The following is a 27312-nucleotide window of genomic DNA, read 5'->3' as shown; positions in this document are numbered from 1 at the left end:
AAAAGGAAGTTAAGTGTTTTCTTGCCATATTTGCCTAGAACACAAAAATGGACCAGTGGATTAGCAGGTTGTGACAAGCACATGAAAAACCTGCAAAGAGATCAAAATAGATTAAAAGAGCAGGCTAAAAGTGGGCAGTTGAAGTATAATATGGGAAACATGAAGTTATTTGCTTTGGAACAAAAATAAAAAATGTTACTTATGTAAACTTTGCAATACATAATGATCTGGGGATTCCAGTGCCTGACCCACCAGGAGTTGGCATTCAGCTAAGACAAGTAAAGGTCCTCTCCAGTTTACGAACCTTGATTCGTAAAGCTTTAGGAGACTGGCTGCATAGATTTCGCTGCTGCTGCAGATTTGTAATCGTCTTCTGTCATGTGGGAATTTGGTTCGTGGCCACCTTTCCAACGTGCATACTGTCTGGATACGAACAGTTTTTAGAACAAGAACCCCGCTATAACCTAGAGAGGACCTGCCATTAGGAAGGCAAAAGGAATATTGGTCTATGTTGCAAAGGATAAGTATTAAAGTTAGAACATTTTAATGCAATTCTACAGGGAGTTGCTCATATAGTTTTAGCCTCTCGTGCAGGGGTCGGCCTGTGGGCCAAATCCAATGGTGAGTTAATCAAATCGTGTTTGATTGCAGCAGCCGAAGAAATGTGCCCAGAAAAAATAAACTTGTTTAAGACTATTAGCCTTTCGGCAAGAACAGTTGCTTAAAGGATTGAGGACATTGGGTGCAAATGGTTTTCCCTGGCTCTTGATGAATCAACAGATGTTACCGATACAGCTCAATTGTTGTTTATTTGAGGATTCAATGCTGAGTTTGAAGTGACCGAAGAATTAGCCTCGATGAATAGTCTGAATGGAACAACTGCAGGTGAGAATATTTTAAAAGAAGTTGAGAAAACACTAATTCAGTACAACCTGAAGTGGAATGTGCTAAGATGTGTTAGTATTGATGATGGTAAGAGTATGTGTGGAACAGAACAAGGCTTAGTTTGACAAATTTACAAAGCTTGTAAAAATGTAAGGTGTTCAAAGCCTATGATTAATCATTGTAAGAATCATCAGCAGATACTTTGCGGAAAGATTTGAATCTATCATGTGTTCCTGAACCAGTAGTGTCAACGATGAACTTCATTCGGTATCATCCTTAACCATCGTCAGTTCCATAAACTTTTGTCGAAATAGAATCTGAATATCCTGACTTGCCCTACCACACAGCAGTTCAATGGCTTAGCAGTGGTAAAGTTCTATTGTGATTTTTTGATCTCAGGGACGAGATTAACATTTTTCTGAACAAGAAAAACCACCCTCAACCACTATTATCGGACACTGAATGGCTTTGGAAATGAGCTTTTGCTGCAGACTTGATAATGTATCTTAATGAATTCAATCTAAAATTACAAGGCAACAAAGCGCTTATATACGAAACTTATGCTGCAGTAAAGTCATTTTGACGACAATTAAGGTTGAATGAATCTCAAGTTATGTCAAGCTGTTTTATACACTTCCCATGCTGTCAAAAGTTATCACAAAAAGCGAGATCTATATTCCCACACACATTTATAGCGGATATATTTTCCAAACTCAAACTTCAATTTCAGCAGTGCTTTTCGGACCTTGATACAAGCGCAAAAGAAATTTCCATATTTCAAAATCCATTTAATTGTGCAATTGAGAGGATTTCCACCTAACCTTCAATTGGAAGTGAATAATCTGGAATGTAATGAAATGCTAAAAGGCAAATATCAAAAGAAGAATCCAATGGAATTTTATAAATGTCTTCCAAGTGATAAATATTCTCAATTACAATCCTATGTTCGTGGACATATCAGTATTTGGCAGTACGTATCTGTGTGAAAAGACATTTTCAAAGATGAAATATGTAAAATCTCACGACAGATCTGCATTCAACCCCAATTAAGTGAAATATTATCACAAAAAAATAATTCCATTCTTCTCATTAGTAGATCAGTGTTACAAAAAATTGTACTCGTTATCACTGTATTTTGAATTTCGTTAATAAAGAATTTGAGGTAAAAAGGTTACCGACCCCTGCTCTAGAGCAGTGGTGTCCAAACTTTTTTCAAAGAGGGCCAGATTTGATAATGTGAAAATACCCAAGGGCCAATGCCACCCCCCCCCCCCCCCCGGACCTTTAACTAATGCGCTCCCCCCCCCCCCCCCCCCGGACCTTTAACCTATCCTATTAGTAAATAAATCATTTTATAAGTGGCTGGCAAGAAATGAACCTATGCTTATTCTTCAAAAAGGAAGTATCAGTCCTTCTAACAGATGCAGGAAATGATTCCAAAGATTTGGGAAGATTTAGAGCAGCATACGCGAGTAAAAACAGAATTACCAAATGCAACTTTTGCAAGATCATCATGAAGTAGGAATCCTCCATGTCAGGGGGAACCAGGAAGACCCACTGCAATTCAGGTGAGAAAGACGAGGTTACCATGATCAACGTTTGGAGGGAAATGCCCAAGACATGAGGTGAAAAGGTCAATGACCATATCACAGACCTCCCAATATTTGATTTTACAAATTCTGAATTTTGATGTCCAAAATTCAGAATTTTACATCAAAATTCATAATATGGCGTGTAATGCAACTTTTCAGCAAAAAAAAGTATGCACGTCAAATGCGTGTACGCGTTGCGGTACATTCATGTGTGAAAAACGAGGCGAGTCGGGGCCAGCGGCGAGGCGAGTTGGGGCCTGCGGCGAGGCGAGACCGGACCAGCGGCGAGGCAAGACCGGACGAGGCGAAACCGACGAGCGGCGAGGCGAGGCCAGCGGCGTGAGGCGAGCGGCGGGCCGAGAGGCGAGGCATGTGGTTTGCGGAAAAATGTGAGGTGAAATCGGAATAGCGGAAATGAAATAAGAAAGCAGAAACTTTCCGCCAAATTCGGAAGGGTTGGTAGGTCTGATATCAAGATGATCAAGATCAGTAAAGATTTCAACAAGTTCTATGTCTAAACTAATGTACAGCAATCACACAATGCTTCATGCAAAACAGACACCCCCATTCACCTGGAAACAATCTAACAAAAACTCTTAGGATTTCACAGGTCCTTTAATGCTTCAAACATAATTTAGCAAAGAGGCGCTCCTAAATTGTAATCAAAACTAGAGGCCAATGTCACTTACAAATGGCAAAGGAACATGCTTTATGATCCAATTTTGTTGCTAGCATGTGTGGAATAGACACATTCTGAATTCCTGAAGATAGCAAAGGAGAGGTGAATGGAAGGCTTCTAATTATCAAAGTATGATCTTATAAAAAAAAGAGTCAATGCCCAAAAAGCCAAATTTAATTTGGGCAACAATGGAGGTCATTGTATATGTTTCTCAAATTAATAAGTAATAGTGATCACCTGAGCATGAGCTCCAGTTTCTCCTCTAGTTACTTTCCACAATACAGAACCTGATGTCCTTCCACCGAGTTCTCCTGGATTTGGGGGTTTTGGTGAAATGAATTCAACAAGTTCAACGATGTACCGTTCCAAAAGTTCCTGCTTCCTCTCTTGTGGAAGGAAGTGTTTTCTCTGCAATTATAAAACAGAGTGAAATCACATTTCAGGTTAACCAGATGGGTCCATGTATATTGAGGCCATCTTGTTCAATTCATATTACACAGTACCCTTAATTATAAGACCAACTTAAAAAAATAAATTTCTGATTAGATTTATTGCTTTTCCTTTAATGCCAATACTCAATGCAACATTTAACTGACTGCATTTAGTGAATAGCTCTGCTAGCAGTGCCACTTTTGTCAATTAATTCCACATCTTAAAAACATTCAGTTTAGTAGATTCATTGGCCAATGTAGATTGTAATTAGTGTGTGGAACAAAAGCTCAAAATCTGTGAAGGAGAATGGGGTGGGGGTTAAGAAAATGTAGGGAGAATAAGTTACTGGGGAAATTGGTAGGGAAATAGGACAGCACTATGAGCTGGGCCAATGTAGCCTCCATCTATTTTCACTGTACCTCAGTACATGTGACAATAAACTAAACTAAATCTATGTTGCAAAGAAATAGGAAAAATATATAGTAACTTAATAGAACACGCCTAAAACTGTTGGGGATCTCATGGGGAAGAAACTAGAATGGGATTATCCTTTGTTAAAGAGTTTGGAACGAGGGATTTAGGATTACGTTTTGGTCATTTGGGACGCCAATAATCAGAAATGTTTTCACTCGAAGCTTAGTTGGTCTTTGCCATTTCTACCCAAGAATAATGGTCCAGTATATTCAAAACTGAGATCGACAGATTGTGAGCTAACTGGAAAATATACTCAATGTAGGCATTCAGCCATGATCTTAATGAAAGGCACAGCAGGTGGTCTCTTTGTCTATCCCTGTCCTATTTCTTGCAATCTTATGTAGGGGAACATAAGCAAGAGACTGAGAACCAAGGATAGTGGGGGAAAGGAGATTCTCTTGCCCCCAGTCCCAAGGGCAGATGATGAATTGAAAAATGGCACAAATATTTACTGTAAATTAGTGATATTAAAAAAAATCTCAACCAACTCCTCATTGATTAAAGCTTTTGGTTCACTCGAACTATAAAGTAATTTATATTAAGTAATGTATTGTAAAACAGTTCAGTACATAAGTATTTCTGCGTTTAATTATTTCTGTTAACTGCTTTACTTTCCAAAAACAAAATTATTAGCACAATTTACACCTTTGCACTACATTTACCTCAGAATTTAATTTATTAATAGTTTCTCGCAGCAATCCTTCCCCAAGTTGTGTTCTGCGAGTCAGAAGCTCTGTATGCTTGCAAGAATATCTCCAACTGACATCAACCACCTGAAAGAGTAATTGGGACATCACACAAATTTCATTCAACAAATAATAATCAAAAGCTTCAGCTTGTAGTTAGATGGTTAAACAGCAAAGAGATCTGGTTTCTGCTGTAATTCTAATCCCGGATCGATGAAACTCTAAGGGTAGAGAAAAAGGAGTGAAGATGTACCAGACCATATATATAATATAAGAAAATAACTGCAGATGCTGGTACAAATCGAAGGTATTTATTCACAAAATGCTGGAGTAACTCAGCAGGTCAGGCAGCACTCAGGAGAGAAGGAATGGGCGATGCTTGGGTCGAGATCCTTCTTCAGACTGATGTTAACAGACCATAGTTGGAACAATATTAGAGTCCCGAGGGTTTCCAGACCAAAGTGGGTTGAAAGGTCATGAGGGGAATCAAACACAAAGATCAAAATTTTAAATTCTGAGTGCTGCTCAATTGGGAGCTGGATAATGTACTGGAATCATGGGTGAGCAGGAATAAGCGTGGGAAGAAGAACTGTTTGTGAGTTGCAGCTATGAGAAAATAAAGATGGGAGGTGGTTCCGATCTAAAACATGCTGCCAGAAGAGGCGGAATCAGATGTAATCACTATGTTAAATGGACATTTAGATGGGCATTCGAATAAGTAGAGAGTCTTAATGTGGGCAAGTGTGATTAGTGCAGATGGGCAAAAAGATCAACGTGGGTGTGGCGGGCCAAAGGGCACATTAGTGTGCTCCACAACAATGACTATGACCAGAATCATAGCTGTATCTATCTCTACATTACTAAAACTCTCATCTTGTATATTTGTGGGTTTGTGTGTTTATGGGTAGATTGTTCCCGAAATACAGCTAAAACAGTACACGACAGCGCAACAATTTTAGGCCCACCTTACTCACCATTGGCCTGCGGTTCAAATGGTTGTTATATTTTAAAGGTTTTTCATTTTTTAAACTTTAAAAATCACCTTTTTAAACTTTAATAAATCCCTTTTCCACTTGTCCCGGACGTCAGCCACGTTCGACGTCACAATGGGACCCGCCCGAGTGATGGGAATGGCGGCCAATGAGGGGGAGGGGGGGCGGTGCCCAAGATGGCTGCCAGGGGCAGGATCCGCCCAAGTGACGGGAGTGGCGACCAATGAGGGGGTGGGGGTGCCCATCTTCTCGCTCAAAGCAATGGCCATCCCCGTCGAGCTGCCGCTGCTGCTGAGCCGTCGAGCTGCCGCTGCTGCTGAATGAGGGGACAGTCTCGAGGATCTCCAAGATCTTGGGTGCCCGGGTTGAGGGGGGGTGGAGTGGGTGAAGAGGGATGGGAGGAATAAGGGGGGGATGGAGTGGGTGAGTGGGGGGGGGGGGGGGGAGTGCCGGACAACCCCTAAGTGTGGGGGGGGGGGTGAGGAGGGGGGGCTAAGGGGGGTTGAGCGGGATGGAGTGAGTGAGGGGGGAGGGAAGGTTGAGGGAGGATGGAGCGGGTGAGTGGGGGGGGGGGGGGGAGTGCCGGAGAGCCCCTAAAAGTGGGGGGGCGGGGGTGACGTGGGGCTAAGGGGGGTTGAGGAGGATGGAGTGTGAGGGGGGGGAGGGGAGGAGAGGGATAAAGGGGATGGAGCGGGTGAGGGGAGGGTGCTACACCAATGCAGGAGAGCTTTGGGCCCAAACGGGTCCACCCTGTTCTAGTCTATTATACAAACACCATGAGTACTGAAGTGGTCTACACTCTGCAACAATTGCCTCAAGTATGAAAAGCCTCGCAAATAAAATGTTCTATTCAGAATATTACTGAATACTTGCCACTCCTAAGACCACTTCTGTTGATCAGTGCATTTTTAACTAGACTCTTATCAAAGTATCATCTTCTCACAAACGTACTCTGACCACAGTGATCATCTACAACAACTCCAACTAGTGACTGCACCTGATTACCTCCCAATCAGCATTAAGAGAGTCAAGAGTATTTTATTGTCATATGTCCCGAAATGGAACAATGAAATTCTTACTTAAAGTAGCACAATAGATATGTGAACATAGTGCAATAGCACCATAAGGGAATGACCATGAATATTTTGAACACTATTAGCTCTAATGGAGACACGAGTATGCATATCTTGTGTAATAAAAAAGTGCTGGTGGAACTCAGTGGATCAGGCATCTGCAGAAGGAAATCAAAAATATTTCGGGCCAGGAGCCTTCTTCAAGCTGATGGAGTAGGGGTGAGAAAATATGAAAAGAAAGGGAGGGGTGGGGCAAAGCCTGGCAAGTGACAGGTGGATATGAGTGAGGGATGATTGACAGATGGGTGAAAAATAAAAATAATAAAATAAGTCATATTTTTGAAATGCAGGCGCATTACTTATTGAACTGCATAATTAAGGAATTAAATAATTTACAAAGATGTTTACAATAACAGGCTGACTGCCACCTTTGTCTCATTTCCAGAATCTGCATTCAGTTATGAAATCTCTCCAGGTGTAGAACGTGATTGTTAACCAGTCAGGAAGTATACAATTGTAAATCTTACCTCATCCTTTGAAAATGCAAAAATATAAGACAACTTTTTTCCCCATCCAATTTCATATAGGAGTGGTTTGTCACAGACATTTTCACAGGGATCACAATGCAGCCACCTTTTCTGGGAGGTTGAATACACCTCTGTCCACACATGATCTGAAACGATAACCAATATTCAGTTCCATCATTAAAAACTGGCCGCCTGATAATTGCCAGCATTAACTATGTGAATTTGGGAAAAATACGGTGGCATAAATTCTAATAGTTAATTCTTAATACAATTCATACCAAATCAAGTAAGAGCAGATCAATTATACATCAACACCTATTATAATTTATGCGAATTAAAACCCAGTTAACTACTGAACAATAGTTTATTAGAATGAGATACTTTATTGTACGTCTGATGACAGAAATTGAAGATAAATAGGCTGAAGTGTCAATAGAACCAACTATTAATTACCCACTAAGTAGTTCAATGAACTTTTCCAGTAAACTGCTTGCTGTCATTGCATTGCTAATTGTTGGTTATTTAACAATTGGTGCAAAAGCTTTGTGATTTTCCTATTAGAATTAACTATCTTAATTCATTATGGCAAATTTGAATTTAATTTAACGTGTCACATTCTTCTCCGGGATTCATGAAAAATTTCAAATTATATGAAAAACTATTCCACTAATACATTTCACTGAGGACAGGAAGGAACATTTCACCCCAACTTTCTTAACCATACACCACCAATTTTGTACTAGTTGACTTAATGCTCTGACAAGGAAAATCACTAAATACTTAATGTCTTTCATATCTCAAGAAGAGCAAATGTTATAATTAGATGATGTAAAAGTGCTTTACAAATTCACAAAACTCGAGGAATTAAATTATAATTTGCCACGACGCTTAAAAAATTTGAACATAATTTTTTTTCTAAGTGTTAGTTTGATTTAAAGAATTTGCAGTTGGAGTTGGACAACGTAGAAAAGGCCTTTCAGTCCAATTTATCTATGCCAACCAAGATGCCTCATCTAAGCTATTCCAATTTGGAAGTTTTTGGCCATATCCCTCAAAATCTTTCCTATCCATGTCCAAATGTCTTTTCATCATTACTGTACCTGCCTCAACTACTTCTTCTGGCAGCTCGTTCCATATACCCACCACCATCTGTGAAAAAGTTGTCCTTCAGGTTCCTATTAAATCTTTTCCCTCTCACCTTAATCTCACAACTTCTAAAGCTTTACTCTATTCAGGGCCAACTTAACCAAAAGACCATAAGACATAGAAGGAGAATTAGGCTATTCGGCCCATCGAGTCAATTCTGCCAATCAATCATGGCTGATCTATTTTTCTCTCTCAAATCCATTCTCCCTCTTTCTCCCCATAAGCTTTTGACACGCTTACTAATCAAGGACCCACCCATCTCAGCTTTAAAAATACCCAATATCTTGAACAAATGTGGATTATATTACCTGTTGTACACCAGACAAATCTTGCTTCAAATCCCATGGTTCTGCAGCAAAGCGTGAAGCAATTGGCCCATTCTCCGCAACGCCCTCTTCTGGTTTCCAGTAGCTTCTCTGCATGGTTATACCTACAGAGTTCACAAAATGAATATCAAATTCAATACACTGCCAAAGTGATGTACAAAAATGTGACAGAAATATTTCAGAATTTGTTTTCAAAACACAGAAGCAGCCTACAGCAATGGATATGCAATGTCAGTAATGGTCGACTTCCCATGAAATTACTGTTATAGCACAACGAAAATTGGAACCGAACTAAATACTTCAATGTGCTTGCGTATAATATTAACTCGCATATTGTCCAAGATAAAAAAATCCTGTCCTGGGCCTCAATTCTAACATAAAAGATCAATTACAAATTATTTTTTCCAGTTGTCAGTTATTTTCAACCTTCTAGATATATAGCTTTTACGTAGTTATATTTCAACTTTTTGAAATCATGACAGACTTACAAAGGCTTCCTTGCTCGATCTCATATGCTTACTACAAGCAACTAACAGGGATTACTGCATTCCGAAGAAACAAAGATCCATTTTGACATTGATATTACACTATTTAAAACAATTTTGAAAAATGGCACTGTAAAGCAGTAAATACAAGAACAAATGAAGCGGATGAATGACTAAACTTTACATTAATAACCCATCAACCATAGCTCACTCATTGAATTAAATGTTGATTTACAACATGTTAGCAGATTTTAGTTTACAATATTCTATAGGCTGGAATTAGCTTGATCCAGTCTGAACCTTGGACCCAACAGCTGCTTTAAACTTCTGCCAATCCAAGGGACAAATAGAATTCCAGTCCTTGTTGTCACAGCCACCCCTATAAAGCAGTCTGCAAGCAGAAGCAAGGCCTTGGCACTGTGTTTTGAAAACTCTTCCCCAAACACCCAGAGGCCCTTTTATTGACAGTTCATACACATGCTATTGCACTGATTTTTTTTTTCACGTGTAAGGAGAGTTAAGTAATCACAATTTTTACCTCAAAATATATTTTAAAGATATTTTAGTTATAAATTAAATATCAGCATTGAGATTAAAAAACAAACAGATTTCAATCATTTCCCCACCACTGAAGTTACACTAATAGACCTGTAATTATGGCAGACCGTGGTGCGGGCCTATCCCCCGGCAGCAGGCCTGGCTCACCAGCCGTGGATGCAGGAAACTCCTCCCCAAGAGGCAAGCTGCTGAGCCCTGCCTTCCTCATCCCCCATAGCCAGACAGGAGTGTGAAGAGATTCAAGACGGCGGCAGCGGATGGAAAGAACAAAGGGCTAATAAACAGACCAGCTGTAGGTGGCTGTGCAGTGCATCTTGATGATGGAGTAGGCCGCTGGAGGCCCTGCAGCAGCCTGAGGCTTGGCTGGATTCAGTTCAGTTCTAGTTTAGTTTACTTTATTGTCACATGTACCGAACCGAGGTACAGTGAAAAGCTGTTGTTGCGTGCTGACCAGTTAGCAGAAAGACAATACAAGATTACAATCAATCCATTTAGTGTATAGGTACATGATAAGGGAATAATATGATAAGGGATTGGGTGCCGCTCCAAGAGGTCATGCACGTGGGAGGTTATGCAGTGCACCTCAACACTTATTTTCTTTTTAAGGCATAAACATAGCATTATGATCATTTACCAGTGAACCAAAAGGGTTAAACAGCAGAGAAACCCTGATCCCAATGAATGTCAGGATAGTGCATGAATTTTGAACCTTGGAGCACAGAAACATCAGTCAAAACTCTAAGCAATTCTTAATTCTCTCATTTATTATTTCAACTACCATTGCACTCTTAACTGAATTGTCCTGCATCTTCCCTTCCCTAATAAACATTCTGACCAACAACGATACTACCTTGATCATGCCTCTTACCTAGCCTCTATTTCTGTCAAGAGAGCCAAGAATCAAGTGTTTAATAGTCCTACGTAGGAAAACGGAACAATGAAATTCTTATTTGCAGCAGCACGACAGGTTGATAAACATATTGTAAACAAACATAAATTAATACATACTAATATAGTGCACAACAATGTAAAGCAAGAAGCGCAATCAAGGCAGTTAGCAGTTTGAAGTTTAGTTGAAGTTTATAGTGTTCAATATTATTATTAGTTTAGTTTAGTTTAGAGAAATAGCATGGAAACAGGCCCTTCAGCTCACCGAGTCCACACCAACCAGCAATCCCCCCATAACAACAATATCCGACACACACTAGGGACAATTTACACTTGTAGCAAGTCGATTAACCTACAAACCTGTACATCTTTGGAGTGTGAGAGGAAACCGAAGATCTCGGAGAAAACCCACACGGTCAGGGGGAGAACGTACAAACTCCATACAGACAGCACGCATAGTCAGGATCGAACCCGGGTCTCTGGCGCTGCAAGGCAACAACTCTACCGCTGCGCCATAGAACCGGCCTGTACATGTGCCAAGATAGAGTGAAAAGCTTTTGTTGGTTGTCTGATGGCTGTTGGGAAGAAGCTGTTCCTGAACCTGGAGGTCACAGTTTTCAGACTGGTATACCTTCTTCCCGATGGCAGGAGTGCAATGAATGTGGCCAGGGTGGTGTAGGTTCTTGATGATGTTGGGTGCCTTTTTGAGGCAACGCCTCCTATATATCCTTTTGATGGTGGGGAGTTCAGTGCCTGTGATGGATGAGGCAATATCCACCACTTTTTGTAATCTACTTCGTTCACACAGGTTTGAGTTGCCAAATGCCATGATGCAACCAGTCAATATGGTCTCCACCGTACACCTGTAGAAGTTCAAGAGAGTATCCGTTGACATACCGAAGCTCCTCAGTCTGCTAAGTAGAGGTGTTGATGGGCTTTCTTCATGATTACATCAATGTGCTAGGTCCAGGACACATCTTCAGAGATATGCACACCCAGAAACTTGACATTGTTGACTCTCTCCATCACCTACCCATCAATCAACCCAATCAACCCTCTGTGTGGAAAGAGATATCACATATATTTTAAATGGAAACCAAAATGTCATCACGTTCTGTACACTATACGTCACAGTCTTACATACCTTGGAAATCGATTGCTGGTGTGACATTTAAGGCAAAGATGATTTTCAACTCTTTCAGCACCCCATTTTTGATCTTCACTGGTTGGTGGAAGTGAACCTGATGACTCTGTTACTTGTCCACAAGTGCTACAGGGAACAGAGTCTATCCACTGGAAAAAGTCTTCTTTAAACCATCGTAGAAGCTCTAACAACAAGAAGTCTTCCAGGCTTACTGTCGATCCTGTTGGAAGGAATGAAAAAGGTTACATTCATAACTTCAAACCGCTTAAGTACTTTTCCAATGTTGACAACAAAAGCAAAGAATCTGTTACAAAAGGTAAAGCAGCAAGTTTTTAACAAAAGGCAAAGCAGTAGGTGTTTACAAAACGCAAGTCAGTTGTTGTGGAGAAATATTCCAAATTGATATCTCTATTTCTTTGTTAATCATGATATTCAAGAACAAAGGATTTCCAAGTGAATTAAAGGTACTACCATCCTAATGCCTTTTCAATGTTTGAGGAAATGTGTGCCTTGAAAGCAATGCCTTCAGTCAATGTTAGAATTCTGAATGGTAAACAGAAACTTAAAATAATATCCAACATGGACTTTTGGACTTGATGAAGGGTGGGGGGAGGGTCCAGGGTAAACTACGTCACTTTAAAAATACGTATCTCATTCAGAGGCTGAGTCTCATGAAGAGGAAATAATTCACAAATATCTGGATAAATGCTAATATTATAGAATAGAATAGAATAGCCTTTATTGTCATCCAAAAACATGATTTTGGACGAAATTACTTTACCCACAGTCAACAATGAGGCAATAAAAAAGAAAGCAATAAAACACATAGTCACAAAAATCAGCATAAAGCAAAAAAACATCCATCACAGTGAGTCTCCTCCAGTCACCTCCTCACTGTGATGGAAGGCCAGAAAGTCTTTCTCTTTCCTGCCGTCTTCTCCTGCAGTCAGGCAGTCGAAATTGCCACGTCGGGGCGGTCAGGGCACCCAACATTGAAGCCCCCGCTGGGCGGTAGAAAATCCAGCGGCCTATTCGTGCCGGACGGTGAAAGGTCCGCAGCGGGCAGACCCAAGCCTCATGATTCGGGGTGGACGAAGACGCTGCCGCAGCTCCCGAAGTCGGCCGCCACCCAGGGACCTGTGAGCTTCAGACGTCGCGGGCTCTGTGAACCAGAGCCCCAGGTGGTCCCAGCTGGTGGCCGCCAGCTCCAGGTGTTTGGCTGATGGTGGGCCGCAGCGTGAACGGAGACACGACCCAGAAAAAAGGTCGTGTCTCCGTTCGGAAGAGACAATTTTTATAGTTCCCCCCCCCACACACAGCACAACAACCACAAAAAAAGACCACATCACATCCAACACCCACAATTAAGACAAAAAACAAACAAAAAAACCACAAAGACAAATGGACTGCAGATGAGCCGCAGCTGCTGCGCAGCGCAGCCACACGAATATGCCCTCAAAATGACTGCGTCATGGAAGTAAATCCAGTCTATGTTAATCCAGACTATAATAGCAGATAGAGAAACAATTAACAGACTCTCACAAAATAGTGGAGCATATAGTTCCAATTTGGTGCGAAAATGCTACACACTTGTACATTTTCAGATAATTTATGATAGAAGTATCACCATCTAAACCAGATGCTAAAGGTTAACTGGTCATCTGTAGAATTGGTTATTGGTTTCCAGAAATCCACGGATCGCCCATGATCTCTGAAATTGTTAATTTCTGAAATTGTTAAGCCATTCACCCAATCTTTACAATCATGGGGAACAATACAAAAATATACACCCTGAATTTTGGTCACTTTTAAATGACCTTTTCCAATACATCAAAGCCCACTTTTGGAGAAACAGGTATTCCAACCTTTCCTGACCGCACAAAGAAACCAGAGCAATTAAAAAATGCCCCTTCCCTGCGTCCCAATTGCAAAGTTGATATTCACTTCTGATTTATTCCTTCCACAACAGTTTGGAAGATCTCAAGCCCAAATTCATGCTTCAGCAGCCCAATCTGTAGTGTGATGGCATAACAATACAAGAAGGAAGAGCGGGATTAGACCACATGATTCCCTGGAGCCTGCCCAGTCATTCATGGCTAATGAATTACTGCCCAAAATCCTCAATTTCCTGTAAAATGTTAAAAAAAACTACAGTGCCCTCCATAATGTTTGGTACACAGACCCATCATTTATTTATTTGCTTCTGTACTCCACAATTTAAGATTTGTAATTTTTTTAAAAATCACATGTGGTTGAAGTACACATTGTCAGATTTTATTAAAGGGTATTTTTATACATTTTGGTTTCACCATGTAGAAATTACAGCTGTGTTCAGGGCACCATAATGTTTGGGACACATTGCTTCACAGATGATTGTAATTGCTCAGGTGTGTTTAATTGCCTCCTTAATGCAGGTAAAAGAGAGCGCTCAACACCGAGTCTCTCCTCCAGTCTTTCCATCAGCTTTGGAAACTTTTATTACTGTTTATCAACATGAGGACCAAAGTTGTGCCAATCAAAGTCAAAGAAGCCATTGTGAGACTGAGAAACAAGAATAAAACTGTTAGAGACATCGGCCAAACCTTTGGTTTACTGAGGTTTGGAACTGTTTGAAACATCATTAAGAAGAAAGAGAGCACTGGTGAGCTTACTAATCGCAAAGGGACTGGCAGGCCAAGGAAGACCTCCACAGCTGATGACAGAATTCTCACTAAAAATAAAGAAAAATCCCCAAATACCTGTCCAACAAATCAGAAACACTCTTCAGGAGTCAGGCGTGGATTTGTCAATGACCATTGTCCACAGAAGACTTCATGAACAGAAATACTGAGGCGACATTGCAAGATGCAAACCACTGGTTAGCCGCAAAAACAGGATGGCCAGGTTACAGTTTGAAGTACTTAAAAGAGGAACCACAGTTCTGGAAAAAGGTCTTGTGGACAGATGAGACGAAGATTAACTTACATCAGAGTGATGGCAAGAGCAAAGTATGGAGGAGAGAAGGAACTGTCCAAGATCCAAAGCACACCACTTCATCTGTGAAACACGGTGGTGGGGGGGGGGGGGGGGTGTTGTGGCCTGGGCATGAATGGCTGCTGAAGGTACTGTCTCACTTATCTTCATTGATGATACAACTGCTGATGGTAGTAGCGTAATGAATTCTGCAGTGTATAGACACATCCTATCTGCTCAAGTTCAAATGCCTCAAAACTCATTGGCCGGCGGTTCATTCTACATTAAGACAATGATCCCAAACATACTGCTAAAGCAACAAAGGAGCTTTACAAAGCTAAAAAATTGTAAATTCTTGAGTGGCCAAGTCAATCACCCGATCTGAACCCAATTGAGTGTGCCTTTTATATGCTGAAGAGAAAACTGAAGGGGACCAGCCCCCAAAGCTAAATATGGCTGCAATACAGGCCTGGCAGAGCATCACCAGAGAAGATACCCAGCAACTGGTGATGTTCATGAATCACAGACTTCAAGCAGTCATTGCAAGCAAAGGATATGCAACAAAATACTAAACATGACTACTTTCATTTACATGACATTGCAGTGTCCCAAACATTATGGTGCCCTGTAATGGGGGATAAGTATAAACATTGCTGTAATTTAGAAACATAGGAAATAGGTGCAGGAGTAGGCCATTCGGCCCTTCGAGCCTGCACCGCCATTCAATATGATCAGGGCTGATCATCCAGCTCAGTAACATGTACCTGCCTTCTCTCCATACCCCCTCATCTCGGTCCTAAAAGACTTCCCCCTTATCCTTAAGCTGTGACCCCTGGTTCTGGACTTCCCCAACATCGGGAACAATCTTCCCGCATCTAGCCTCTCCAACCCCTTAAGAATTTTATATGTTTCAATAAGATCCCCCCTCAGTCTTCTAAATTCCAGCGAGTATAAGCCTAGTCTATCTAGTCTTTCTTCATATGAAAATCCTGCCATCCCAGGGATCAATCTGGTGAACCTTCTCTGTACTCCCTCTAAGGCTAGAATGTCTTTCCTCAGATTAGGAGACCAAAACTGTACACAATACTCCAGGTGCGGTCTCACCAAGGCCCTGTACAACTGCAGCAGAACCTCCCTGCTCCTATACTCAATTTCCACACGGTGAAACCAAAATGTATAAAAATGGCCTTTATTAAAATCTGACAACGTGCACTTTAACCACATATGATTTTCTTCTATTACAAATCTCAATTGTGGAGCACAGAGGCAAATAAATAAATGATGGATCTTTGTCCCAAACATTAAGAAGGGCACTGTAGCTCAGACTTGCACGACTGCCTCCACAGTTCTTTGAGGTTGGGAATAATGTTCGAGCTTTGCCCTTGCTTGTCTCTATTTACTGGATTGCTGATGAACATTTACCAGCCCCCTTTATTCCATGCTTTTGTTTCCTCCTTTGTGCACCCAAACATTTAAAATAACAACAGAAACATTAACTATGTTTTCCTCTTCCTAGAAACTGAGTTTTTAATGTCAGATTTTTTAATGTCAGATTTCCCACATCTGCAATTCTTTTGGCATTTTAGATTCCAAACATTAACTTAACTATATCACTCCAAGTTATTTGTTTAATCAAAGGTCATACCTGGATCCAGTTTTGTAGCACATAACAACTTTTCATTTGCTCTTTTTTTCAATTCCTCGACGGGAATACAGGGCAAGGCTTTTTGTTGAAGTCTCATATCCTCATACATCAAGACTTGCTGAAAATGTGTTTTCATAGTTGCCAAAAGACTCCTTGCAGAATTCTTTGGAAATCAAAAAAAAACATCAAGAATATTTAATGATGCCTCAAATCAATTAAAAATTAGAAAATTATTTTATACTCTATGTGTTTTCAAGTGAATTTTAATTATAAAATATATGACTTTTTCACTTAATTTGCCAATCAGCGATACTGGAGTACACATCCTAAACCATTCCCATTTGATGCCAAAGTAACTTAAAACTATTTTCAAACCATAAATCTTTGAACTAATAAAGTAAGAAGGTAGCTTCATATGACCCCCGCTATCCCAACCTAAATATTTTGGGAGAATAGACTTTGCGATTTACACCTCCATTTGTGTGATCCACTTCTAGGCATCATCATTGAATAGTCTACCATCAATTATGATATTTCTTGCTTTTGTTCGGGACTGTGTATGGCAAAATTTAAAGATATGTGGGAAAGTGTTGCCAGGGGTGTTGATGGAAGCAAATATGATAGTAGTGTGCAAGAGCCTTTTAGATGGGTACATGAATATGCAGAGAATTGGAAGGTATGGAATATGTGCAAGTAGATGAGATTAGTGTATCTTGGCATCAGGCTGAACAGTGTTTCTGTACTGTACTGTTCCATGACCTCTGGGTCAACTATTGAAGACTAAGTAATTTGATATTTCTTACTTCAGCTCAAAGAAGGATATTCTTCTAAGTGACTAACTTTTTGGGGAAGGGTATGAAAGGCTGAATAAAAGATTCATTTATTATTAATGGTTTAAAAAAGCTCTCCTCACCATTGAAAGTATCGACATGAGGCACCGTCTCCACAAGGTGACATTTATCTTCAGGGATCTCTATCATCCTGACCATGCCCTTTCCATCGGGTAAGAGCTACAGAAGTCTTAGCACACACTACCAGGTTCAGAAACAGCTACTTTTCTGCAACTATCAGGTTGTTGAATCGACTCACACAACCCTAATCATACCTTGGCAATAGAACACTCCAGACCACCACCTACCATGGACGTGTTTTTTTTAAAATTACATTTTACACGATTGTTTTTTTTCCTCTTTTTACTAATTTGTGTTGAATTGATGAATAATCTATGTACAATTTATGCTTTTGTGTGTTGTCTGAGTCGTTGTGCCTGTGAAGCTGCTGCAAGTAAGTTTTTCCTAATACCTATATCTCGCCATACTTGAGCATGACAAAAACTGGTTAATGAGATTCAACACTTAGGATCAGGTTTCGTTTACAAAAGTAAATCATGAGGCATTTTATTAATATTGTTATTACAAATTTAGGGACAGTTTCTTCCCAGCTGTTATGATCCTACCACAACCAGATAGCAATGCTGAACTACTATCTCCCTCATTGGTGACCCTTGGACTATCCTTAATCGTCTTTGCTGGCTTTACATTGCACTAATCGTTATTGGTTTATCAGTTATCTACACACTGTAAGTGGCTCGATTATAATCATGTCTTGTCTTTCTGCTGACTGGATAGCATGCAACAAAAGCTTTTCACTGTACTTCGGTACACGTGCCAATAAACTAAACTCATGTCATTGCCATTCTGAAACTGCTGAGAAAAGGGCGCAATCAAAGTTATAAGAATAAGCATGATAAGCTGCTACTGTCTTTATCACTCTGCAACTTTTAACTGTTACCCTTTTGAGCAATATCATTCACAACCACACCTTAGGAATTCATGAACTTTAAAATCTATGTGTAGGAAGGAACTGCAGATGCTGGTTTAAATCGAAGATAGAGACAAAAGTAACTCAGCGGGACAAGCAGCATCTCTGGAGAGAAGGAATGGGTGATGTTTCGGGTCGAGACCCTTCTTCAGACTGATGTCAGAAGAGTGGGAGTTACATAGATAAGGAAATGTATAGATAAGGAAGTGTAAGGTGTGAAAATAGGGCAGAGGGATTGGAAATCAAGGACAATGTAGAATAGATCATTCTTAGTTGGGAGAAGGTAACAACAAAGCAAACAGAGATAAAATGTAGTCACAGACAGTAAGACTGGCCGGAGAACTGGGAAGGGGGAGGGGATGGAGAGCGAAGAAAGCAAGGGTTACTTCAAGTTAGATAAGTCAATGTTCATACCGCTGGGTGTAAGCTGCTTAAGCGAAATATGAGGTGCTGTTCCTCCAATTTGCGCTGGGCCTCACTCTGACAATGGATGAGGCCCAGGTCAGAAAGGTCAGTGTGGGAATGGGAGGGGGAGATAAGTGTTTAGCAACCGGGAGATCAGGTAGGTTTCAGCAGACAGAGCGGAGGTGTTCAGCGAAACGATCGCCGAGCCTGCGCCTGGTCTCGCCGATTTACAGGAGTCCACACCTGGAACAGCGGATACGGTAGATGAGGTTGGAGGAGGTGCAAGTGAACCTCTGCCTCACCTGAAAAGATTGTCGGGGTCCTTGGATGGAGTAAACGGACAGGTGTTGCATCTCCTGCGTTTGCTGGGGTAAGTACCTGGGGAGGGAGTGGTTTGGGTGGGAAGAGATGAGTTGACCAGGGAGTTGTGGAGGGAACGGTCTCTGCGGAAAGGGGTGGAGATGGGAAGAAGCCCATAGTGGGATCCCATTGGAGGTGGTGAAAATGTCGGAGGATTATGTGCTGTATGCAATGGCTGATGGGGTGGAAGGTGAGGACAAGGGGGACTCTGTCCCTGTTACGAATGGGGGGAGGGGAAGCACGAGCAGGGCTGCAGGATCATCTTGGGCGCAGATGCGGCGTAGACGGAGGAATTGGGAGTTGGGGATAGAGTCTTTACAGGAAGCAGGGTGGGAAGAAGTGTAATCTAGATAGCTATGGGTGTCAGTGGGTTTATAATAGATGTCAATTGATAGTTTGTCAACTGTGATGGAGACGGTGAGATCAAGAAACGGTAGGGAGATGTTGGATATGGTCCAAGTGAATTTGAGTGCAGGATGGAAATTAGTCGTGAAGTTGATGAAGTCAATGAGTTCTGCATGGGTGCAGGAAGTAGCACCGATTCAGTCGTCAATGTAGCGGAGGTAGAGTTTGAGAATAGGGCCAGTGTACGCCTGGAACAGTCATTGTTCAACGTATCCTACAAAAAGGCAGGCATAGCTGGGGCACATGCAGTGCCCATAGCTACACCTTGGATTTGGAGGAAATGGAAGGAGTCGAAGGAGAAGTTGTTAAGGGTAAGGACCAGCTCTGCTAGACGGAGGAGAGTATTAGTAGACGGAAGTTGGCTGGTTCTGCAGTCGAGGAAGAGACGGAGGACTTTAAGACCTTCCTGGTGGGGGATGGAGGTGTAGAATGACTGAACATCCATAGTAAAGATGAGGTTGTGGGGGCCTGGAAAACGGAAGTCATTGAAGAGATGAAGGGCTTGTGAGGTTTCTTGGACATAGGTAGGGAAGGATTGGACCAGGGGGGATTGGATGGAGTCGAGGTAGGTGGAAATTAATTCAGTGGGACATCAACAAGCAGAAACAATGGGTCTGCCAGGGCAGTTCTGTTGTGGATTTTGGGGAGAAGATAAAATTGGGTCGTGCGGGGCTGGGGAACGATAAGGTTGGATGCGTTGGAGGGCAAACAGCCGGAAGTAATGAAATATGAAATGGTGTGTGAGATTAAGGCCTGGTGCTTGTCTGTGGGATCATGGTCCAAGGATAAGTAGGGGGAGATGCCTGAGGGTTGTCGCCTGGCCTCAGGCCCGGTAGAGGTCAGCGCACCAGACTACCATGGCACCTCCCTTGTCAGCGGGTTTGATTATAATGTCGGGGTTGCTGCAGAGTGAGCGGAGGGCTGTACGTTCAGAGGGGTAGAGGTTAGAGTAGGTAAAGGGAATGGAAAAGTTGAGGTCACGCCGGCAGTTGGAAATAAAAAGGTTTAAAGAGGGTAGAGGGCTATGCGGGGGAGTCCAAGAGGAGGGGGACCGGTGGAGACGGGAGAAGGGGTCATCACTGGGTTATGAGGACTCCTCCCGTAGAAAAAGGCACAGAAACTATGTCACAGCCACTGATGTTTAAAAGAGACACCATAAAGATAATTTTTAAAAAAGCAAATCAATTTGGCAAATCGACTTGTTCTGATGGCATGAATCATTCAGCCGTACCTGGTTGAGACCCTGTTGGATCCCCCAGTTAATACTTTTAAATTACTTTGTTCTAACTGCTCCGGACATACATTCACCCTTATAAATTTTGATGAAACAATCTTACATTGGTAGCTGGCCTGAGTGTCTGAGCTGGCAACTGCGGAGATGTTTCATTGAAAAATGGTCGAGCACGGAAGGAGGTTTCAGGCTGACTTGGCTGGACATGGGCAGGAGCCGAAAGTGGCGGTGATATTGGGACTGATCTATTAGCAGCTGTCCTCCGATTCCTTTCAGCAGCAATTAGATCTCTAATTCTTTTCAGCCTCTGCACTGAAGCATTTTTAGGAAATACAAGATGTGTTTCTTCCTGTGGATTTAAAATCAATTAACCATGAGCCCAATTATAATTGCACTATATGAAAGAATCACTTGTAACCATATTTTCAAAAGAGCACAAAATGCAGCTTTTACTATCAACACATATACATATACATGAAAGCAATGAGCATTTAAAAGACAATTTTAAATCAGCAGTTTAAGTTGACTTTAATGAATAGGATAGGTATTAAAACTAGTTTTCCCCCAGGTATCGAACAGGTTCCATTTTTAAAGATGTTCATCAGTTGATTTTGTTCGCACGTTGGAAAATGCACAAAAATGACTCTATATTGTAATCATTCCTTCAGTGTATTGTAATGAATGTCATCAAAAGCACAAACGACTGATAAGAACAATGACTAAATGTGGAGAGGGTAGTAACAAATGTTTGTATGTACTACAGACTTTTGAATTTAACAATATTCCAGGGGCTTGCTTGTAGGCAGGGATGTTCATTAGTCAGGTATTTGTAACCTGAAGATGGCCTATAATTGATTTTAGAAGAATAACCAATTTTAAAACTATATCCATTGAATAATGTATCCCAATCACTCAGATTCATTTGATAATAATCACAGCTAATGGCATTCTGGACGGCAATGCACAAAATAAGACTGAGAATAAATACATGCTCTTGGTGAATTTTGACCATCTATATTATGTTGGCCACATTGGTAAAATTAGCTTGACTATAATTCCTTCCAAATTGTCCTATAGGTTTGATGTCGTAAAAAAGATCATGAAATCTACATTATATCTTGAAACGGATACAACAATTTTCTTAAGCAATAAAACAAATAAAACTCAGTGACTTTTAAGACTCTACTCATCAGGTTTGGTACAGAGAAAGTTAACATGCAAAACTGCCTTGATATATTAAACAACAAAAGCAGAATTGCACAGACCAAGAGAAAGTGATGGTTTAGTCAGTCATACAGCATGGAAACAGGCACTTTGGCCCAACTTGTCCATAACCAAGATGCCCACTCTATGCTATTCCCATTTGCCCGCGCTTTAAACCTTTCCTATCCAGAGGTTTGATAATTTCCCAAATATAATGGCCCAAGTTAAACATGCTACCCATCAGTCAGCATCTTTAGCACAGCCATCCATAAACTGAAAGTGACTGCACAAGATCAATCTTCATCACAAATCCAGAGTGTTTTCCGGTCATATCTCCCAAAACAGAACAAACTTTTAACTTGCAGCAGCATAACAGATATATAAACACAGTTCTGTGTAAGAACAATAATAAACATCACGGCAAAGTTCAGTATATATATATTTAAAAAAAGCAAATAAACATTAATAGTGCTAAGTCAAAAACAATGCCTACCCCCCCCCCCCCCCCCCCCCCCCCACACCTTAAACCGTCTATGTAGTTTGGAGCTTATTTGGAGGTTGTAGTATTTGATAGCCTGATGGGAAGTTAGAGCACGGCCAGCGTGGTGTGGGCCTCTAAAGATGCTGGCTGACGTTTTGAGTCAGCGACTCTTGTTGATCATTTCGATAATGGGAGGGTCAGTACCGGTGATGGACTGGGTAGTGTCCACCACATTTTACAATCTTCATCACTCCTGGGAATTTGAGTTGCCAAACCAAGCTGTGATGCAGCCTGTCAATGCACTCTCTACTGTGTACCTGTAGAAATTCAAGAGAGTATTCATCGACATACCAAATCTCCTCAATCTTCTCAGGAAATAGAGGTGTTGGTGGATTTTCTAAATGATTGCATCAATGTGCTGAGTCCAGGACAGATCTTCAGAGATGTGCATGCTCAAGAATTTGAATTTTTTGACTCTCTCCACCACTGTCCCATCGATGAAGACAGATTTGTAGATCCTCAGCCTTCCTCTTCTAAAGCCAACAATCAATTCCTTGGTCTTACTGACATTCAAAGTTGTTTTTCGGGCAATAGAAGGGACATAAACCTAAAATGCTGGAGTAACATATCTGGAGAGAAGGAATGGGTGACATTTCGGGTCGAGACCTTTCTTAAGAATAGAAGGGAAGTTGGTTTGTGTGATGGTCTGGGCAGTGCTCACAATCCGTTGCAATTTCTTGTGGTCTTGGATGGAGCTGTTCCCAAACCAAGCTGTGAGGCACCCTGATAAAATGCTTTCTATGATGCATCTTTAGAAGTTGGTGAGAGTTGTAGGGAAAATGCCAAACTTCTTAAACCTTCCAAGTTGGTGTGCTTTCTTTGTCAATGTTTCAATATGGATGGACCAGGAGAAGTTGTTGGTGATATTAACTCTTAGGAATTTGAAGTGTACAACCATTTCCGCTTTGGCATGTCAATGCAAACTGGGGTATGTGGACCACTTTGCTTCCTGAAGTCGATCACTAACTCCTTTGTTTTGCTGACATTGAGAGAAAGGTTAACACAAAATGCTGGAGTAACTCAGCGGGACAGGCAGCATCTCTGGAGAGAAGGAATGGGTGATGTTTTGGGTCTAGACCCTTCTTCAGAGAGAAAGGTTGTTGTTTCGACACCAGGATACGAGGTTCTTGATCTCCTTCCTGTACTCTGTCTCATCATTATTCGACAACCGGCCCACAATGGTGGTGTCATCCACGAATTTGAAAGTTGAATTAGATTTACACATGGCTGCACAGTCGTGGGTATACAAGGAGTAAAGAAGGGGGCTGAGAACGCATCCTTGCAGAGGCCCCGTGTTGAGGATTATCGTAGAAGATGATTTGTCCCCTATCCTTACTGATTGGGGTCTGTTGGTCCGGAAGTCGAGGATCAAGTTGCAAAGTTGAATGCTAATACCAAGTCCCACGATTTTGGTGATAAGCTTGGATGGTATAATGGTATTAAAGGCAGAGATATAGTCTATGAATAGGAGTCTTACGTAGGTATCTCTCCTATCCAGGTATTCTCGGGAAGAAGGAAGTCGAGGATCCAGTTGCAAAGGGATTACAGAGACCCTGTTCCATGAGCTTGGTAACCAGTTGAGGGGATGATGGTGTTGAACGCCGAGCTGCAATCTATGAACAACAGTCTGACGTATGTCACATCCTCAAACATCACATCCTCCGTTGACCTGTTCCAGCAGTTGGCAAATTGTAGTGGATCCAGTTTCTTGTTGAAGTAGAAGTTGGTAAGCATCATAACAAGCCTCTCAAAGCACTTCATCACCATGAACGTTAGTGCCAATGGACGGTATTCATCCAACTCTTCTTGGGCACAGGTATTTTTGATGCCTTTTTGGGGAATCAGGTGAGAACCTCAGTCCTTTGTAATGAGAGGTTGAAAGTCTCTGCAAAAACTCCAGCCAGTTGGTCTGCAGAATTAAGACTGGGTATTGCATTGGGTCCAGACGCTTTCTGAGGTTTTACCCTCCTGAAGGATCTTCTGACGTCGCCTTCAGTGAATTAGATTATAATAACATTGCCGTACTAGTAATACTAATGAATGGCACAAGTTATGTTCTTGGTACCTGTAACACCACTGGCTTATTTCTCCTCATCCTTCATGACCTGTGTACATCCTCCCAAGCCAACCAACCTGTTCTCCTCTGATACTTCAATACTGGTATCCAATTTTGATTGCCTTCACTTCGGTCCATCCTACACATCCAACAAGTATACTGTATCTCTTGCTGCTTTTATTGTTTTAGCTTTTATTCCCTTTCTCAATTATGTTTAACTCATTGATGACTGCATCTATGAATATATACCACTTTATAACGAGATGAGATGAGAGATTTACCCAAGCTATGTTTCCAGGGATGGAGGCTTTAATCAGAGGGTTTTTTTTTTAGCAGCAAGGTAACTGACAGGTGAATTAAAAATTGAAAGCATGAAAAATTAGACAATGTGAAAAAGAAATTATTTCCCTTCAAGGAAATATCAATGACCAAGAAATAATAGATTTAAAGGGATTAGAAGTGATTGTGAGGTCTACTACTCACTGATTGAAAGTGCTTTTGAGACAGAAAGCCTCATCACATTTAAGTTACTGGGTGAGTACTTTATTTGCTGTAACATACAGGGCAAGAATTGGGAAGCCTTTTCTTTCAGCATGCAAGTGCTCAACCAACCGACAGAACACCTTCAACTGGGTTTTTAATGTTTACAATTGTCAGCGCTAATTGCTGCTCTTCACAGACCACACAGACCAGATGGAGCAGCAGTTGAACGCTGTGGAGCACAGGAAGGCAAAAAGGGTTTCAGATACATGTTTTAGGAAGGTGGTCACACCAATGTTTCAGCATAATAGAAGGGAAGATGGATGGTATAGGAGTTTCTTGGGGCTGTATCCATTTCAAATGAATATACTGGATACTGAGGGGCGGGAGGTGATAATAGCCTCTCAGGAGAAAATGCTTTAAAATACCCAATGATGGCCTCCACATCTGTCTGTGGCAATGAATTTCACAGATTTGCCACCCTCTGACTAAAGAAATTCCTCCTCATCTCCTTTCTAAAGGCATGTCCTTTTATTCTTGAGGCTCTGCCCTCTGGTCCTACACTCTCCCACCACTGGAAACATCCTCTCCACATCCACATTATCCAGTCCTTTCGCTATTTTCTCCTTTGCACGATTTGATGTAATCACGTACAGTATGATTTGCCTGGATAACATCCAAAAAAGTTTTTTGCTCTTATCTCGATATATGCAACAATAAGCAGGACATCCAAATTTGTCTATCTCCAAGCTCTGCCAATCTCTCGAAATGTTTTAAAAAAATTATTCCTGCTTTCTCACCACCTTAACATATCTACAATTCTCTGTAACCTCTTTATGTCATTTTTACAGCTTACTTCCTAACCATCATTGTCTCAGCGGGAAATCTAACGATCATATTTTTGGTATGTTCATCCATATCTTTTATATCAATTGCAAAACGTTGAGACAGCAAAACCAATTCCCATTGCACACTACTCATTACATCTTGGCAATGGGACAAAACATATTTATGCCTTTTATTTTCCTGATAGCTGACCAGGCTTTCATGCGACCAAAAGAACAATGAGCAAAGGTAGCCCAAATGACCTCAGAGCTTGTTCTGTCATTCAATAAAGATTATTCCTAATCTAACCTAAAACTCAATCCCACCTCTTACCTACTCCTAGAAATCTTTCATGACCTTACTTGACAGGAAACTTGCCTTAAAATATTCCAAAACAATGCTTCCACCATCCTTTCACAACCCACAACAAAAAAAAACAGGTTGTATCATAGCCAGTGGATGGCTCTTAGTTTTGAACAGTGATCCTCTATTTCTGGATTCTGCTGCAAGAATAAACATTTACACCCTCGACCCTTTTTCTGAACTGCTTCCAACACGTTAAGGTAATTAAATAAGGAAACCAATACTACACATGATTGTTCACAACTAAAGCCAGAGTCAAAAAACATTGTTAGGAACTGTGTCCTGTTAGAAATTAGACATCAAATGTAATTAATTGTTCTCCACTTCAATTTAGCCTCCTGACTTCCACCCATCACCCCCAAATTATTCTATTGCCTTTAACAATATAATTGATTATAGAATTATTATTATTATTATTACTATCTCATTTTACTGTACCTCTTGAAATCCCATTTCAAGGAGACACTCAATAGCTCCCTTGACTGGCATCAACCTGTTTGAAAAGGTTTGATTTCCAATCTTAATTGATTTGTATTTGTCTTCATTTGGGTTTCTGTTAGAAAGAAAGAGAGTATAAGCTGATGAATATTGGAAATAATGAGCATGGATATAATCTTCATTTGATTAAAAGTACTTATTTCAAAATAAATCACATACCACTTATTGTTACCGATTGAATAAAATGATCGTCCATGGCATGATTTAGGTTATCTAGAGCCTGTATTGTGATGAATGTTTATTTGCTAACTAGCTTGACTTTTGAGGCTACTATTCACAGGTCAAACTCCCTATAGGAAAGTAATCTGAAACGGAATAATTAGAGAAATAATCATTATTTTTCCTGATCGGCAGTAATTTGTCTTCACTCTTTGGAGTTATCCCAAGGCCAGAAAATAAACAGTAGGGACTTTCTGGCTCTTATATCAGTTTGTGTTCAATGGTCAAATTGTAATTTGCAGTGTTTCTTCTCAGGAAGATCTGGAAATTAATGGGTGCTGCAAATTTAATCTGTTATGGTGTTGCACTATGTGAATCAAATACAGTTAATAAGTTGTTTGACTAAAATGACAGTTAAGGCATGTTAATTAATAAGTACATTAACTGGGTGATTTGACGAGGGATAAATCAGTACTTTTAA

At 40.9% G+C, this 27312-nt stretch overlaps 1 protein-coding gene across 4 annotated transcripts in view; it reads right to left on the bottom strand.

The window, feature by feature from the left end:
* Positions 1 to 27312, bottom strand: part of ngly1 (N-glycanase 1) — a 35515-nt gene that overhangs the window by 7522 nt on the left and 681 nt on the right. For 2 of the 4 annotated variants that reach the window (XM_078420909.1, XM_078420886.1), the window contains exons 2-9: positions 26613 to 26727; positions 20813 to 21055; positions 16485 to 16647; positions 11888 to 12107; positions 8795 to 8916; positions 7341 to 7486; positions 4725 to 4835; positions 3394 to 3564 (exon numbers count right to left, since the gene is read on the bottom strand). In XM_078420909.1, coding sequence (XP_078277035.1) covers positions 3394 to 3564; positions 4725 to 4835; positions 7341 to 7486; positions 8795 to 8916; positions 11888 to 12107; positions 16485 to 16647; positions 20813 to 21055; positions 26613 to 26727 — 1291 coding nt within the window. Of the gene's footprint in view, positions 1 to 3393; positions 3565 to 4724; positions 4836 to 7340; positions 7487 to 8794; positions 8917 to 11887; positions 12108 to 16484; positions 16648 to 20812; positions 21056 to 26612; positions 26728 to 26831; positions 26978 to 27312 lie in introns of all 4 variants that reach the window. The other 2 variants (XM_078420894.1, XM_078420902.1) reach the window with 2 other exon arrangements.

This window comes from Rhinoraja longicauda, chromosome 2 (genome assembly GCF_053455715.1).
Source record: "Rhinoraja longicauda isolate Sanriku21f chromosome 2, sRhiLon1.1, whole genome shotgun sequence".
Classification (NCBI taxonomy): domain Eukaryota; kingdom Metazoa; phylum Chordata; class Chondrichthyes; order Rajiformes; family Arhynchobatidae; genus Rhinoraja; species Rhinoraja longicauda.
This window is presented reverse-complemented; position numbering and strand designations above follow the sequence as displayed.